Below are 15,019 nucleotides of genomic sequence, written 5' to 3'. Positions count from 1 at the left end.
TATTGATCATCATGTAACCTTTCAAAGAGCATAACAAGTATTGTGAGACAATTGTATGCTTCATCGTCAAAGTCGATAGATCATTCTGCTGAATTGAGAATTAAAAAGATAGTGCCAGGAAATCTGATTCTACAATGTCAAAAAAGTCACATTTTTTAAAAAGCTGTTCGTCAAGGAGGTTGTGTATTAAGGCACATTCCAGTGATTTGAGATGACAGATCATTGCTTCACCTAAAACAAGCATACTGCCTTGTACTTCACATTATTTCAGATGTGGAGATGTTATTTAAACTCACTTAAAGAGGAAATCCACCCCAAAAATAAATAAACTCTAAAAAAAAAAATTTCTTCTGAAATTGATGAAATTTTAGAGTGGATTTCTTCTTTAAACTGTTGAGGACGAGTCCCGAGTATACTCGGGCAATTGTCTACAGGAAATGCGTGTTGTACCAAAATCAGTCTGTCCTCAATGAGTTAAGAGAGATTGAAATGTATAAGTTAACTTGTGAAAATACTGCAATATGCAGTAATACTCGCAGAGCTCATACTTTGCCATTCTGTCATGTACAACATAGCAGTAGGCATACTAACAAGTAGTGGTGTATTAAAAGTCTGAGGTTTATCACACAAGCTACATGGAGCAGTATTGTGATATGTGGTATTGAGGATGAGGAGAATAAGGTTTGCTATCCAAGAGGAAATATTTTATACCTCTTTGTGATCATCTCTTGTCTGTCTAGTTTGCATCCTGTACCAAACTTAGTGGCGGACTTGCTCTTCCGTGTGACCCTCAACTCTCACCAGTGTCTGTTGCTAGGCAACCTTTTTCTGCATATAGCTTCATGGATATTAATGAATATTCCTTGAGGCACACACGATTTGGATGTGTCAGACTCATAGCTTGTGTCAGTTGCAGGGAACTGTGGGACACATGAGGCTCCAGCTCACTAAAATAGCTTTCAGTGTCATAAATTGGCACCAAGGATTGGAAGGGGAGAGTGTGTGTATTTCCTTGTATAGCAGCAGATTTTGATGTCAGTGGGAGACCTGGCCAGCCTATTAGCCATAGATTGGGCTTACTCTGTACATAGGGGTGATGCCAAAAATATATCGCTGCATTTTTTGTAATATCTGCCAGTAACTTCAGAAGGCCCATGGTGTAAGTGAACAAAAATAGCAATAAATCATAAAATATAATGGCTTGTTGCTAAGTGGTCATCCATTAAAGAATTACCATTATTTGCAAGTGTAACTAGACACTAAAATAGCAACTGTGCCTTATGCATTCATATCTACAGCATCTGCAGTGTCTGTGGAATGCAACATGTAATTTTACTTGAGCAGGATTTTTAATGGAGGTAGGCCTATCTGAAAATGGCAAAAATGAAACCCTAAAAAAGTTATGAAACAATCATTTCATTTTGTATCATAAGATATTATCTGAAGACTGAAGCAAGTACTAATAAATTTTGAACTATGTAGATTTAGATAGCTTTTAGTATCATCAGTGTTGAAGCAGAGGAAGAGACAATTTACAAAGGATGTCAAGTCTGACATCCATCCAAATTAATTTGAACAGCTTAGATAATTATATAATTAACTGCTAAAAAAAAAAGAGTGACATAAAGGAAGGACAAATTCTGTGCACTAGAAGGTTATGAAAAGTGGCCATTCCAAACATCATAATTACTGTACACTGTAAGTTTCAAAGACTGAGGCATAGTGAGTATTGTGCTGTATTATAAAGGGATTGTAAAAACATGCATCATATGATACATACAGACCTATTTTGTCTACAGGCCTATTTTATCTGTAAGGCCGTACACTCAAAAGGACGTGTAGCTAGTCATTTCCTAGCCATATACCGACCCCCCCCCCCCAGCCTGTCTCGACGATGAATTGCAAACGAGCCTCGCCGCTGTCTCGCTTGATCTATGCCTTGCCATGCCTGCCTAATACCCAACCATACTTCCTCCAGCTATTCCTGCATTAATATTCTCTATTGTAGTCACACTATGTATTATAGTCTCATATACTATGTCCTGTGAGTACCAATATCCCCTTTTGAAGGTCAAAATACTGTCTTCTTCTGGAGAACCATTTACCTGAAGGATGGTTTGAAGAAATGTCTTGACAAAACAAAAATTAAGTCACTTTAGATTGATGATAAGCAAAAATGCACATATGACATATTGGCCTTCATACCTAATCAGTGTTAATAGTTTTTTTTTTTTGTTTTTTTTTTTTAGCAAGATTTGCAATTTCAATCACATTCTGTCCTATTATTCCTTGGGCATGATAGTAAGACTGATATTTACGACAGGTGTGTATGTGCAATGTAATTGTTATATACTGTAGTACACTGAGTAAGATTTAGATTTACTGTGTGTAAATGATTGTAATTGGTACACACTCAATACATTAAGTAGTAATGTACTAAAGACAGATGAAGATCGTTATAATTGGTTTGTACAAGCATTTCTACTAAGTAAGGTTTAATATTTACTGTGTGTATAACGTAATCATACTTACACTGAGTTACAGTAAGATTTTGAATCAGAGCGTGTATAGTACGTATGTACAGTAATTGGTGCATTTCTACCACATGATTTAGAACAAATTGTTACAATGAATCCTACATACAGAAGACAATCTGCGTTGTAGATGCTAAATTGTATACTAATTAGTCTTACAAAGCCTAATAGTATGTGCAGACACGTTGCGGTAGAGATTAGGGGCACCTGGAAAAAAGGATGAGAGGTTTTGACGTCAGTCGGTGTGAGGAACTTCCTGTCTGCTAGTCTCTAATTGATATTTATCAGACTGTGATTAACAGTCTGTATTTCATAGGCAAGCATAAAACAGGGAGAAAGGGAGCATACATCATGTAATACATGACAGATATGAAGGGCTTATAATTCCTTCAATATTTTATGAATTATTAAAATCAAGGATATGCCATGTTCATGTATTTCATGCATTCCCAAATGTGATATACATTGTATACAGGCACGTTGTCTTTAGGTTGTTGTTGTTGTTTTTCCAGAGATATGGATAGAGTTGACAGCAAGAGCGTGATGTATCCTAGGCTGCGTTCATGCCAAACTAGAATTGCGTTTCTAAACACGTTTAGTTGCTAAACGTGTTTAGTTGCGTTGCGTTCATGCGATTTTTCCATTTAAACGCGTTTCAAAACGCCGATCTGAAACGCGGAAAAAAGGGCGTTTTGAATCATGATTCTGCCAGAATCACGATCGTAGAAACCGCATGAACGCAACCATGATTTCAATCATGATTCTATGACGTCATTGTGCGCTGTGCGCTGTGCGCATGCGTGTCTCATGGGGTATCCCACAGCTTCTAGTTCTGTTCGCGCGCTTGTGTACGTCTTATGAATCGTGTGCTTTGGTACCATACTTGCACTTATTTGTTTACATCAACGCCATACACCGATTCAATGCTAGTATCTAACGTTAACTATGATAATACATGTAGTTACTCTCCGATTGAGTTGATAAAAGTAATGGCTGCAGCGCTGTGTCTACCAAGGGAAACAATCGGAGAGACGAAGAATTAGGATTATTCCTCGATCTGTTCCTCGATCTGTGGGCAGCTAGAGCCTGAATGCCACAGCTTATCGGAAAGTACATTTGTATTCACCGAAATAAAAACGTAAAGGCCTAAACAGCTGGAATAAGGAGGTCTGGCTCGAGTTGCAGAGACAAGGTCAAACTACGCAGTGCGCTGCGCAATGGCAAAGGATGAGCTGAGCCAGAATCAGCGTTGCGAAAGCCTGCATGAACACTCTTCCGCTGAGATCGTGATTTGAAACGCCGTTTTGAATCATGATTCATGTTTGTGATTCTGGCTACAAAATTCGCATGAACGCGGCCATAGTTACAAATAAATGGGAAATGCAAATGGATGTTGTCAAAAAGATTTGATTCTATACACATTGTAAAGTGCAAAGCAAAATTCACATATTAAGATAAATCTGTGTTTCAGCATTGTGAAGGACTTAACATAAGATAATTTGTCAACTTCAACTTTTTCCTGTTAAAATGCATTATTGCATGGTTATTGTTGCATACTTATGTTATGAGTAAAAAAAATTGTTATCATGTCAGTAAAGCAAATTTAATTAAGATAATGTGTCATAGATAAATTGAAGACATGTTAGTCAATGACATGGCCTCACCTTGTAATCATGGTCAGTATCCATGACTTTATGTCATTCTACTTAATTTACTCTTTATTTTTCTAATGAAGCCAAATTTTACATGGAGAGGAATTAGAGTTAAACCAAGTGATACAGTGTATATCACAAAGCTGGTTTATTGATGGCATTCTGATAAAGTTCTTGTCTTTACTGTATTCGGAAGAATGTCTCTACACCCACATGTAAACAGCTGCACCATTTGCATTATTGACTTAGACAGGGCACAGAAGATAGAAATATTCCACCATCTTGAAATCGTGGGTTAGAGATGCCGGGGGCAGGAAGCCATGGAGTAGATGCTTGCTGGGTTTTCATACCAGCATCTGGTTTTTATGTGGATGCTCTCCCGCCCCCTTCCTTGACTGTTGTGTCCTGGCAACCAGTGCATTATGAGTACAGCAGGTCTTCCTGCATCATTCTCCCACATCTCACTGTCTTCTCATCCAAGGAGATGAGAGCTGACATTTAAAGGAGGAGCTCAGTATCAAAATCTCATGACATTCGCAAACTGTAACCTGCACCTCCACAAATTCCTTTGCTAGGAGACTGGTAAGGATTCATATTAGACATTTAGGCATTCACAGATGTAGTTTGAGTTTATTGAATGTTTAATCTACAATTATGATTCATAGCATTATTCTTGTCCTTTCTGTTCCTCTTTTACAATCTTTATAAGTTACTTACATCACTGTACAAAGTACATTGTACGTGTACTGAGATATAATGATGATTTCAGAAGATTACCAGTTTGAGGACAAATTTAAAGCTAAATACCTCGTTTCCTGAAGATATATATTACATTTACCAAAATTTGCTCAATGGTCATGCTGCAGGTGTTGTGTGATTTGAATGTGAGTATACAGAGCACTATGAAGAGTGATAACTTCTGAGATCAACATTGACATGTCTTGACATGTCTACGTATGTGACATAAATGCAATCCATTCCTGATTAGCATAGCATATTACATTAATGTACTTTTAATTTTAGACAATATTTAACATCCTTGTAACTTATTTTGAACCTTAAACCACTGAAGGAGAGAGAGATCTATGCATACATCATGCAACCAGTTGAAAACCATTAGCTCAATAGGAGTCCACTAACAAGTCTGTATTTATATCCTTTGAATCCACCAGATGTTCACTGAACAATTGATATGTTGTTTAATTCTGATATGATGTCATGATATGATATAGTTGAAAATATGGGTATGATTATTGGCTTACTATTATGCTACGTACATTGTACGTGTACATGTGTATTGTTGCATTCCGTTGTGGATTCATCATGTGTTCTGATACATATTGCTCTCCAACAGTGAACAATAGACCTTGATTTTCTCACACCCATTTGCTGTGCAGGGGAGATATTTGACACAAATGAGTTACAGCACAGGCAGTGTAATAGTGAAAGCCAGCCGGTAATTTGGTCTCAGGTGACAAATTTGCCTTCATTTCGTGTGACAGCCACCAGCTCAATTGGCAATTTAGTCAGCTATTTAATACAATTATTTGATTGTGATAGTGTGTTTGACAGCTACATGTAAGAGCCATCAGTATGAGTGGTGTATAGTTTCCTTCATGTGTATTAACAATACATTGCCATTTTGCCTTATAAAATAGAAACATATCCTAGCCCCTTTCTGAAGACCTGTGTTGGGTTTCCTTGAATTGATCAATTAGGCATACATGTATCATGTTTGACATTTCCTGAAGCCTCCTTTTTCTACAAACATTAATGATTAGGCAGTACCCAGCAAGATCATGCACAGTATGAACAATACTGATAGTGTACTAACATTCCTTTTTTCTTTTTTCGTATTGAAAGGATAAGACTCGTGTACAATGTACTGTACATGTATGTCACTTTGCTCAGTATGTTATCAATTCTGTCATGTGGGATATTATGCATGCCAGTGGCTTATGAGGAGAGGAAATTACTGCACTTGTTTTTTCTCTTTGTTTGTCCGCTGAGCGCTGTGTTTTTCTCATTCTGAATATTGCCAAAGCCTTCTGCTTCTGCCAAAGAATGGAATATGAGTTAGATTCATGAATTAGTGAGAATTCCTCACATTTTTGGCCTACGCGTGTAAGCGACTGATATTATGTGTGTTTGTTGCATAAAGAGGAGGATTGTTGTATGTTCAGAAATATCTAAGGCTGGTCATGACACTCAAGCATACAATATGTCATGTTATCCAAATCATTTTTGTTGTCTTCAGTGCCTTTAAATAGTACATCCTGAAAGAAATTTTACTCATGTCATGTGATTATTCATTCTTTTTATCCTGTGAAAAACTAATCATATCCTTTCGGTGTCACCTGCTCCATGAAAATCATGGTACAACATGTCATGGTACAACATCCACACATGGTTAAAAGAAGTAAACTCACAGTAAAGTTATTTTAGAAAGAATTCTGTTTCAGTTGACAAGATTTTACTCCAAATTGGGAAAAAAAAATGCAACTCATCTTTTTGATTTCTTGTTTTTGTTTTTATTTTTTGTTCACAGAACTCAGATGACTTGCTTGTAGAAGAGACTCGGGATGCCATTGAGTTTATGAGGATGAAGCTCAGACGGAATCAGGGTCGAAGTTCACCGGTCACCGTGTCCATCTCTCAGACCAACAACTCAAATTTTAATAGCAAGGGACAATCAGTGCAGTCAAGCAGGTGAGATACAGCAGTGGTTCTTAAGATTTGAATTATTTCTTCGTCTTTTTTGTTCAGCTTTCTCTCCTTAAACAGTAAATCAGAAATTAGTTTTTGCCTTATAGCCATAGGCAACCACAGATGTTGCAATGCTAAATTTTGGCAACCTTGATTGGAAACCCAATTTTCATGATTCAGCCTTGTATACAGTATTTGTCAGGCAAGCCTGAAATCAGATGATATCATGCATACTAAATTTATGCTGAAACTGTTTCCTACTCTTGTACTCATTATTGTATAGTTTATTCAGCATTGATAGCTTTGAACTGGTCGTACATGAATAACTAGTTTTTTATGGTTGTGAGTGACCACATCTCACCCTCGTTTGTAGTCACCCAAAGCAGGCAACCAGAAGAAGAAAAAGAACGATTGTTGAACATTTTATTTGAACGGTGATGGCTAAAGTGATAATGAAAGTGTTCCCCCTTTCAAAAAGACAAATCCCTGAAAGTAAATGTTATGATTTCTCACAGGTTTTCTCCTGCAACCAGCAACCCACCATCATGCAGCTCATCACCAGAGTTTGAAGTACTTTATAACGAGCTCTCTGATTGGCTGGATGACATGCACCTTGCCGTATCAGACAGTGCCGACATGCGGGTCTCGGAGCACCACAAGCAGCACATGTGCAAGGTAGAGATATAGCGCCCTCATTCTTCGTAATGACACACAGCTTCTAGTCATACACTGGTTTCTGTAATCTAATTAGTCTGAGCTCTAATCCTTCGCTGCATGCAATCCTAGCCTGCAAGCTGATGAATATTTTCAATTCTCCACTTAGTGTAATGCTGTTAGCAAGCCTCCAAAACACATTCTGCATTAGTAGGGAAATATAACTTTGCTCATATGAATACCAACTTGGTTGTAACACCAACCTATGGGTTGGTTGCTTGTCTCAGTTTTGGGCAACCCCCTTTAAAAACAAAAGAAAGCAAAACAAAACTGAAACAAAACCAAGGATAAACAAGCCAGACCACAACAAAGTAATGAAATAAATCCATGCAAAGCAAAACAAGCATAAAGCCAACAAAAAATCAAAAAAAAAAAAAAAAAAATAGAAACAGAATAATAGACCACATTTTTATGGCTTTTGTGAAATTGTTTGGATTCTGTGCAGGAATTCCCCCTAGCAGTCTGTATATGCCAGCGCAAAGTTAAAATCAGTTTAATCAAATTCTACAGTGTCTTACTCAGAATATATCGACATTCAAAACTCATCTGATTATACAGTTCACTCTCACTGCAAATACACTATACAAATGCAGTATAAATGCATTATTACAACTTTGTTTTAGATGCTTTTTTTTTGTAGTTCAAGGAAATGATGATTATCATGTTTTGTTTTGTTTTTGAAAACCAGTGAGTAGCAGTAAATTATGACAAAAAATGCAAATCATGGAATGATTTGTCATCATTATTCTCTATCTTGTGTTTTACCCTAAATGAGTAAAAGAGGAATAGGAAGTCAAATATAAATATGTGCATCATTTTCTGATGAAATTCAGTGATAGGTAAGTGCTACTTTGTCAGAAAATGGTATCATGAAGAGACCTAAAATTTCAAATATATTCAAAGATGAGAAAAGGACCACATTTTGATCATTTTCCAGTGGACCAAAGTTCACTCTTTATGGGAAGGAACAAGTGCTATGGCTGTTTTGCAATCAAACATTTCCATGTTGTGTTTCAGTTACATTGTGTAAAAAAAATTATATTTTATGCATATTGAATTATGGTTAAATTCCATATTGTGTTCCCAGGCGGCACAATGTTAAATAAGGACACATTGTATCATGATGTTCTCTATTGTTTAGAATCACTTGTCACTTTTTTGTTTTTAAGAAGTAAATTACATCCATATATTTGGTTAACATCATGAATATATGTCTTTGCAAGAATTCAGTGTGAATGCTACCCATAGAGTTTTCAATCGTCAGATTATCTTTAAAGTGTGAAGTGGGGCTCTGGAAGGCCTTGCCGAGTGTCCACTGTTTCTAATGCATAATCTAAGTAGCTCTTGGTCTGGTGGCCTTGACATTTAAATTGGTAATACAGATACAGCGAGGGGGAATACTTTCATCTTACACCAGAGTTTAAGTGGTCATCTTGTTCTCAGATTGCGAGTTTGTATGTAGGCTAAAAGCTCTCCACTAGCCATTGAGTTGACAAACTGAATATCACAGAGTGATGTTTTATAGTCTGATAGCAATATTTGATGATTGAATTTTAGGAAGATAATATCTCTCTCTGGCAGAGTATAATCCCCTGCCCACTCACTGAAATATGAAATCCTGGAAGGAATGGACAGTAAAAGTGGCACTGAATTAAGATTGAAAAGATATGCCACAGATTCAGTGGACATGTAGGAAACATCATGAAAATGCATATAGGAATCACACTAGTGGATAATATACAAATGATGCACATTTCTGAGTGTGTCTTTCGGAATTGTGTGCATAAGGTAACTATGGAATGCTTAACCCAGGAAGTGAAACTGAGTGGGTTTAGGCTAAATTCCACAGTTACCGCATGCACACTATTCCGACTGACGCATGAAAAGACATGTGCGTCATCTGTGTTATAGAATGGGGACAATTTTCTTGCCAAAAATCAATTTTTCGATCATGTTACGCAATGGCAAATTCACTGGATGTATTTCCTTTTGGCTTGCCATAGACGAAAGCCCAAAAATCATTCATCCAGTACTTCAAAACCATGCATCCCGTTATTACTGGATGCATGATTTTTCAGCCAATAGGCATCTACAATCTCATACTGAGTGCGCGAATGCTTGCTTAGTGCACGAACCTTAGTTACAAGTGCGCGTACTCTTGCTACAAGTGCACGATAACATGTTTACCACTGTGACTCAGCGTGCGGCCAGTAAAAATCAACACATAGCTCTCAACCAATGAGATTGCAGGATTCTCACTACCCATTCTATAATGTATCCTATACCTGTTCTGTTTTTTTTTAATAGAAAAAAGAGAGAAATGAAAAAAGAAAGTTTCATATTCTCTATTATGTCACTGTAGACTTAAAATGTAATCTCGCATTGGATCAAGGTTTAGTTCTAACTTTCCTAAGATCTACACTTCCTTTCATTCCTGTCATAAACAGAGAGTAAAAAGACTACAAGATTTTTTTTTTAATGTTTCCTCTCTTATGCTAGCTTTCCTGAGCACCGTAGATAAAGGCATAACTCATATCTCAATTAGTGTAGATAGTTCCGTATGCATAGTGATGCCCTTTAATATGAATTCAAACATATGCATTCCATGTGTGTGAGGTCATATGTTCACTGCACCGGCACCGCTTGGTTGAAATTCCACTGTAGCCATTCAACGCCAACTGCAAAGCCATGTGGCATTGTCAGTCTTCAGAATCAGACCTTGTGACATGGCTGTTCAAAGTCATCCATATTTGCTTCTTTCTGACCAACAAAAATTGCAGAAATAAACTTGAACCATTATATTGTTCAGAATTATTCTTTGATGCAGTGTTATAACAAGGGAGAATATATTCAGTTTGAATGATGATGTTGTATGACTTCACACGTCTTTTACTATCATGCCTCATCCTGCAAAGGTTGACCATATTGTCTGCTTTTCCAGAATAGCTTTCTGTGGAAATTGAAACCTCAAGTTGAAAATGGGTTTAAAATCACACATTGCTGGATTACTGGTACATGCAAATGCTGTAATGCCAGTTCAGATCTGCTTTATTACCCTTCCCTTTATATATCTACCATCACATCTGGCTGTATGGTTAGGCAGTTAACCTTTATGACTTCAACCGTTGCCTCATATGTTAGAGATCTCTACCCCCTTAATTTAGACTTGCCTTGGGGTGGATGCACGGAGGCAGGAAGCCTCGGCTTGCCCTGCCACGTAGGTGTAAAGCAGCAACCTACTGCCTTCACATTGGTCCAGTACTTGAATTGTTAAACAGTCAAGATCTAGGTTTCCCTGGCTGCACCTGGTAGGGTTACATTCAGGTCTGACACAATGTTGGGACTTACCGGTATAATGGAGGATGGTCACATAACAGGCACTAGGGAGTGATGGATGTAAGTGGGGTAAGTTTTTGTGTTTTTCTGTGTTTGGTCAGAATCATGACAGTTCAGCTGGGTAGCATTGGTGGACAGGAGTTTCATCAAGAATTACAGAGTTTTGACTCAGAACCAACTAGCATGTGATAATGAAAGAATATCCAAGAGGCTGGCTCTCAGAGAAAGGTTGACGTCAAGAATTACCTGAGGTGCTTAGAAAAAAAAAATGGAGGATTAGCATAATGACATTTTAGCATGCACTGAGATGGAGCTAGAGACCCTTTAGTAATGAATGTGACATTTTCCTACCAGCCATTAATGTCAGTCATGATATATTATCCTAGGGGCGGGGATGGGTGGTGTGTACTGTGAGGAGAAAGACACACGGTGAAGTACCTTGCAATTCAAAATGGCCTCCATCATTCTCCTACATGAGGGATGATCTAGAAATAACTCAAAGTGGCATCTTTCTGAATTTAGTTCTTGTAAACTGCTTTAACTCAGCAAGTCTCAGAAGCCACATGTTTGTGGTTTGGTGCTGCATTTTACTTAAAACAGCTCCATTTGAAGGTAAATATGCCCCATAAAACATCTACTCTATTAAAAAGTTCTCTTGCTAAAAATACAGTTCCCATCACCTATTTGACATAATACAAGGGTCTAATTTCTTTTTTCCCCCTAAAAGCAGCGTGCTCTTCTAAAGGTACCGCTTTGATTATGAGTGCAAAGTTTCAAAGATGACAACATTCGTGCTTGATATTTTTAGCTCTTCCTCATCACCTAACTCGTCTCATTGATGAGTTCAAGTTTAGTTTGATGAATATTTAGTCTTTGTAGCGAGCAATTTGTAAGGTACACAAAAAAATCTCTCATTTTTAGCCCTTTGTTGTTCATGTATGCGTGTTTGTTTTGTTTGCAGAATTTTCGTAAGCCCCATGTATTGCTGGATTTGTAACCAAATCATAATCCTATTTCTCTTTCACATTGACAAATTGGTGCCTATTTCTTTCTGATTTTGTGCAAATTTAATGATTTCAACCAGCTTCATCTAATCTTTCCCGATTATAAGATATGAAATGCAGAGATGCTAATTTCACAATAACCAGACGATAATACAGTATCTGCAGCAGTATTCTCACAGGACTGAAGGGATGGTATTGTTTAGGTTGAGATGGGATTCAAAGTTATTTTTTTTTTTTTGCAACATGATAAGAAACAACTTATGTGAAACATTAAAAAAAAAGCAAGCAAACATACAATTCTATGAGGAATCAAATGTTTACTTGATACCACCAAAAATAAGTCATTAAATGGCTGAGATATTCCAAAACAAAACAAAGTGGTCCTAATAAAAGGTGGGTGCCACCATTCGTTAGGATCACTTTGTTTTACTTTGTATGTGAACATCTCATCCATTTCAAAACCAATTTTTTATCAAATATATTTTTGATTTTTCTTAGAATTGTATGTTCTTTAATATTTCATGTAAGTGGTTTCTAATTGCTTTGCAAAAAGTTAAAATATTAATCTCAATTTAAACCAACACTATACCATCCTTTATGGGTTGAATAAAAAGTCAGACATTGACACTGAATTTCATAGCAGAAGTTATTTCCATTCCTTAAAGATCAGCAACTAAATAGACATTGTGGTGCTAAGTCACTTCAAGAGATGCACACTTTTTTTTATTCTTTTTATATATTTGTTACTAAAATATGTTATTACACACCTCTGCTCGAGACATGTTATTAGTAACATTATTTTTGTAAATCATTGTTGAATGCTTTCTTAGGCAAATATTCAAGCTTATTTCTAGTAAATGATTTTTCATTAAATTTTCTCTTTTCCTTTTTTTGTCTGTCTTAACACCCTTGTAAAGCCCAACTAAATTAGTTAGACGGCATCTTTTTATTATCATTATTCTTATTCCATGGTCATAATTTTATTTTTTTTTTTTGGGGGGGGGGGAGGTTCATCCTTTAAATACAGATGGGATACACAAGAGTACACATTCTACATTGGTGTCTTGTAGACACTTCATCAACAAATATTAATCACATTGTAATGATGCTGTATTAGATTTCCATCATTATTCTTGCAGCACTCTTAATTACATTGTAGCGCTTGACTATATGCCAAGGGTGTTAAATTTGTTTGCAGACAATATATTTCATGTGTACACTGCATGGAGGAATATTGATGACTGTTGATAGAAAAAATCAAATCAGACTTTGATGTTGTGGTGAACACTTTCCCCTAGAGGTATTTGTCAGCACAAAGTCATTGTAGAATTTTAAAAACTCAGTCTCGGTCGAGAAGGAATAATTATACCCCCGCCAAACGAAGTTTGAAGGGGGTATATAGGAATCAGCGGATGGTCGGGCGGTCGGTCGGGCGGTCGGTCGGGCGGTCGGTCCGTTGCAAATTTTGCGTCGCGAACTACTTCCTCAGTTTTCAACTGATTCCCATAAAACTTGGCACAGATGTGTGCCTTGGGTTGTAGATGTGCAAGACGTATTTTTTGACAGTACCCAAAAGTACGTTGCCATGGTAACGGCATATTATGGGCAAAAATGGGTACAAATCTTGCGTCGCGAACTCCTCCCACAGTTTTTGATCAATTTTTATGAAATTAGGTACAGATGTTCATCTGAATATGTTAATGTGCAAGACACATATTTCCGCAGTGGCAAAAAGTGTGTTGCCATGGTAACGGCATGTTATTGGTAAAATATAGGGCAAAATGCTTCATGGCAAAACTGCTTCATCAGTGTTCTTCCAATTCTCATGGAATTCATATTGAATGTTTGTCTTAGAATTGGTCAGCATGACACATTTCTTGACAGTGACAAAAAGTATGTTGCCATGGTAACAGCTCACATATTATGAGCCAAAATGATGGAAAATTTTGTGTTGCAAACTACTTCCTCAGTTTTTGCCCAATTTCCATGAAACTTGGTACAGATGTGTGCCTTTGGTTGTAGATGTGCAAGACGCATTTTTCGACAGTACCCGAAAGTACATTGCCATGGTAACGGCATATTAATGGCAGAAGATCAAGGAAAGATCTTGCAGATTTAACTACTTCCTCAGTTTTTTGACCAAAGCTTATGAAATGTTGTTTTGACCAAAGCTTATGAAATGTTGTTTTGACCAAAGCTTATGAAATGTTGTTTGGCGGGGGTATAACCAGTCGCTGTAGCGACATTTCTAGTTTTCTAAGTTTTCTTTAGTCTATCCCAACATCTGTACAATCATTGAATAATCAATGTCAATATTTGTAAGCTGTAGGAATGTTTGTCAAATTCCAATTTAACTGTATACAGTGACCCAGTTTCAGGGGGAAAACTTGTTGGATGGAAGAAACTAGGTTTGTAGCACATCAAAGGATATTGACAAAGGTTTTGTACTGTAGAGAAAGAAGGGAAGTGTGTGATCGATCGGTTCCATGCAGGAAATAGTTCAGTCTTCCTGACAGCAGACCCATGGTAATAGCTGTCTGACCTCATCTCACCCTTGTCTGGTTCAGCTGATTCCCCCCTTTCATTTCTAGTTTAAAAGTAGTGATTGAACATTTGTGTATACAGTAATAAAAACTGTCAAGGTATGAGATGTGAAACTGTGGAAACTTGAGAGTATTATTGTTTAGTTTTCATACTCCAGTCACTGTGCATACACTGGACTGTCACAATGACTCATTATATTATCAAATGCAAGATAAAGACAAATGAGACCAAGTGATCTATCCTGTTACCATGTTGAGATAGACACTTTTGCAGTTCACATGATCCCCCCCCCCCAGATTGCTGTCTGTATATACATATACTTCAAATTGTCAGTGTCTTCAAATTGTAGGTAGCCCATGTCAATCCCCCTAAAGGAACTGCTCACAAGTGCACTGATATGTGAAGATTTCTAAAGGGGTATAATATTTCACTCCTTTGAATCAGGGATTGACCCAGATATACAGATCGTGTGATAGAAAGGTGATGTGAATGGAACAGGTGTCATTGGTTTAGACTTTGATACTAGCAA

The 15,019-nt window shown here is 37.1% G+C and overlaps 1 protein-coding gene across 1 annotated transcript in view; it reads left to right on the top strand.

Annotated features, from left to right (window-relative positions):
• The window catches only part of LOC140232058 (uncharacterized), a 39,571-nt gene that overhangs the window by 13,017 nt on the left and 11,535 nt on the right, over positions 1-15,019 (top strand). The window contains exons 4-5 of the mRNA XM_072312213.1: positions 6,735-6,895; positions 7,408-7,567. Of these exons, the coding sequence (XP_072168314.1) occupies positions 6,735-6,895; positions 7,408-7,567 (321 nt within the window). The remainder of the gene's footprint in view (positions 1-6,734; positions 6,896-7,407; positions 7,568-15,019) is intronic.

This window comes from Diadema setosum, chromosome 1 (assembly GCF_964275005.1).
Source record: "Diadema setosum chromosome 1, eeDiaSeto1, whole genome shotgun sequence".
In the NCBI taxonomy this organism is placed as follows: Eukaryota; Metazoa; Echinodermata; class Echinoidea; order Diadematoida; family Diadematidae; genus Diadema; species Diadema setosum.
This window is presented reverse-complemented; position numbering and strand designations above follow the sequence as displayed.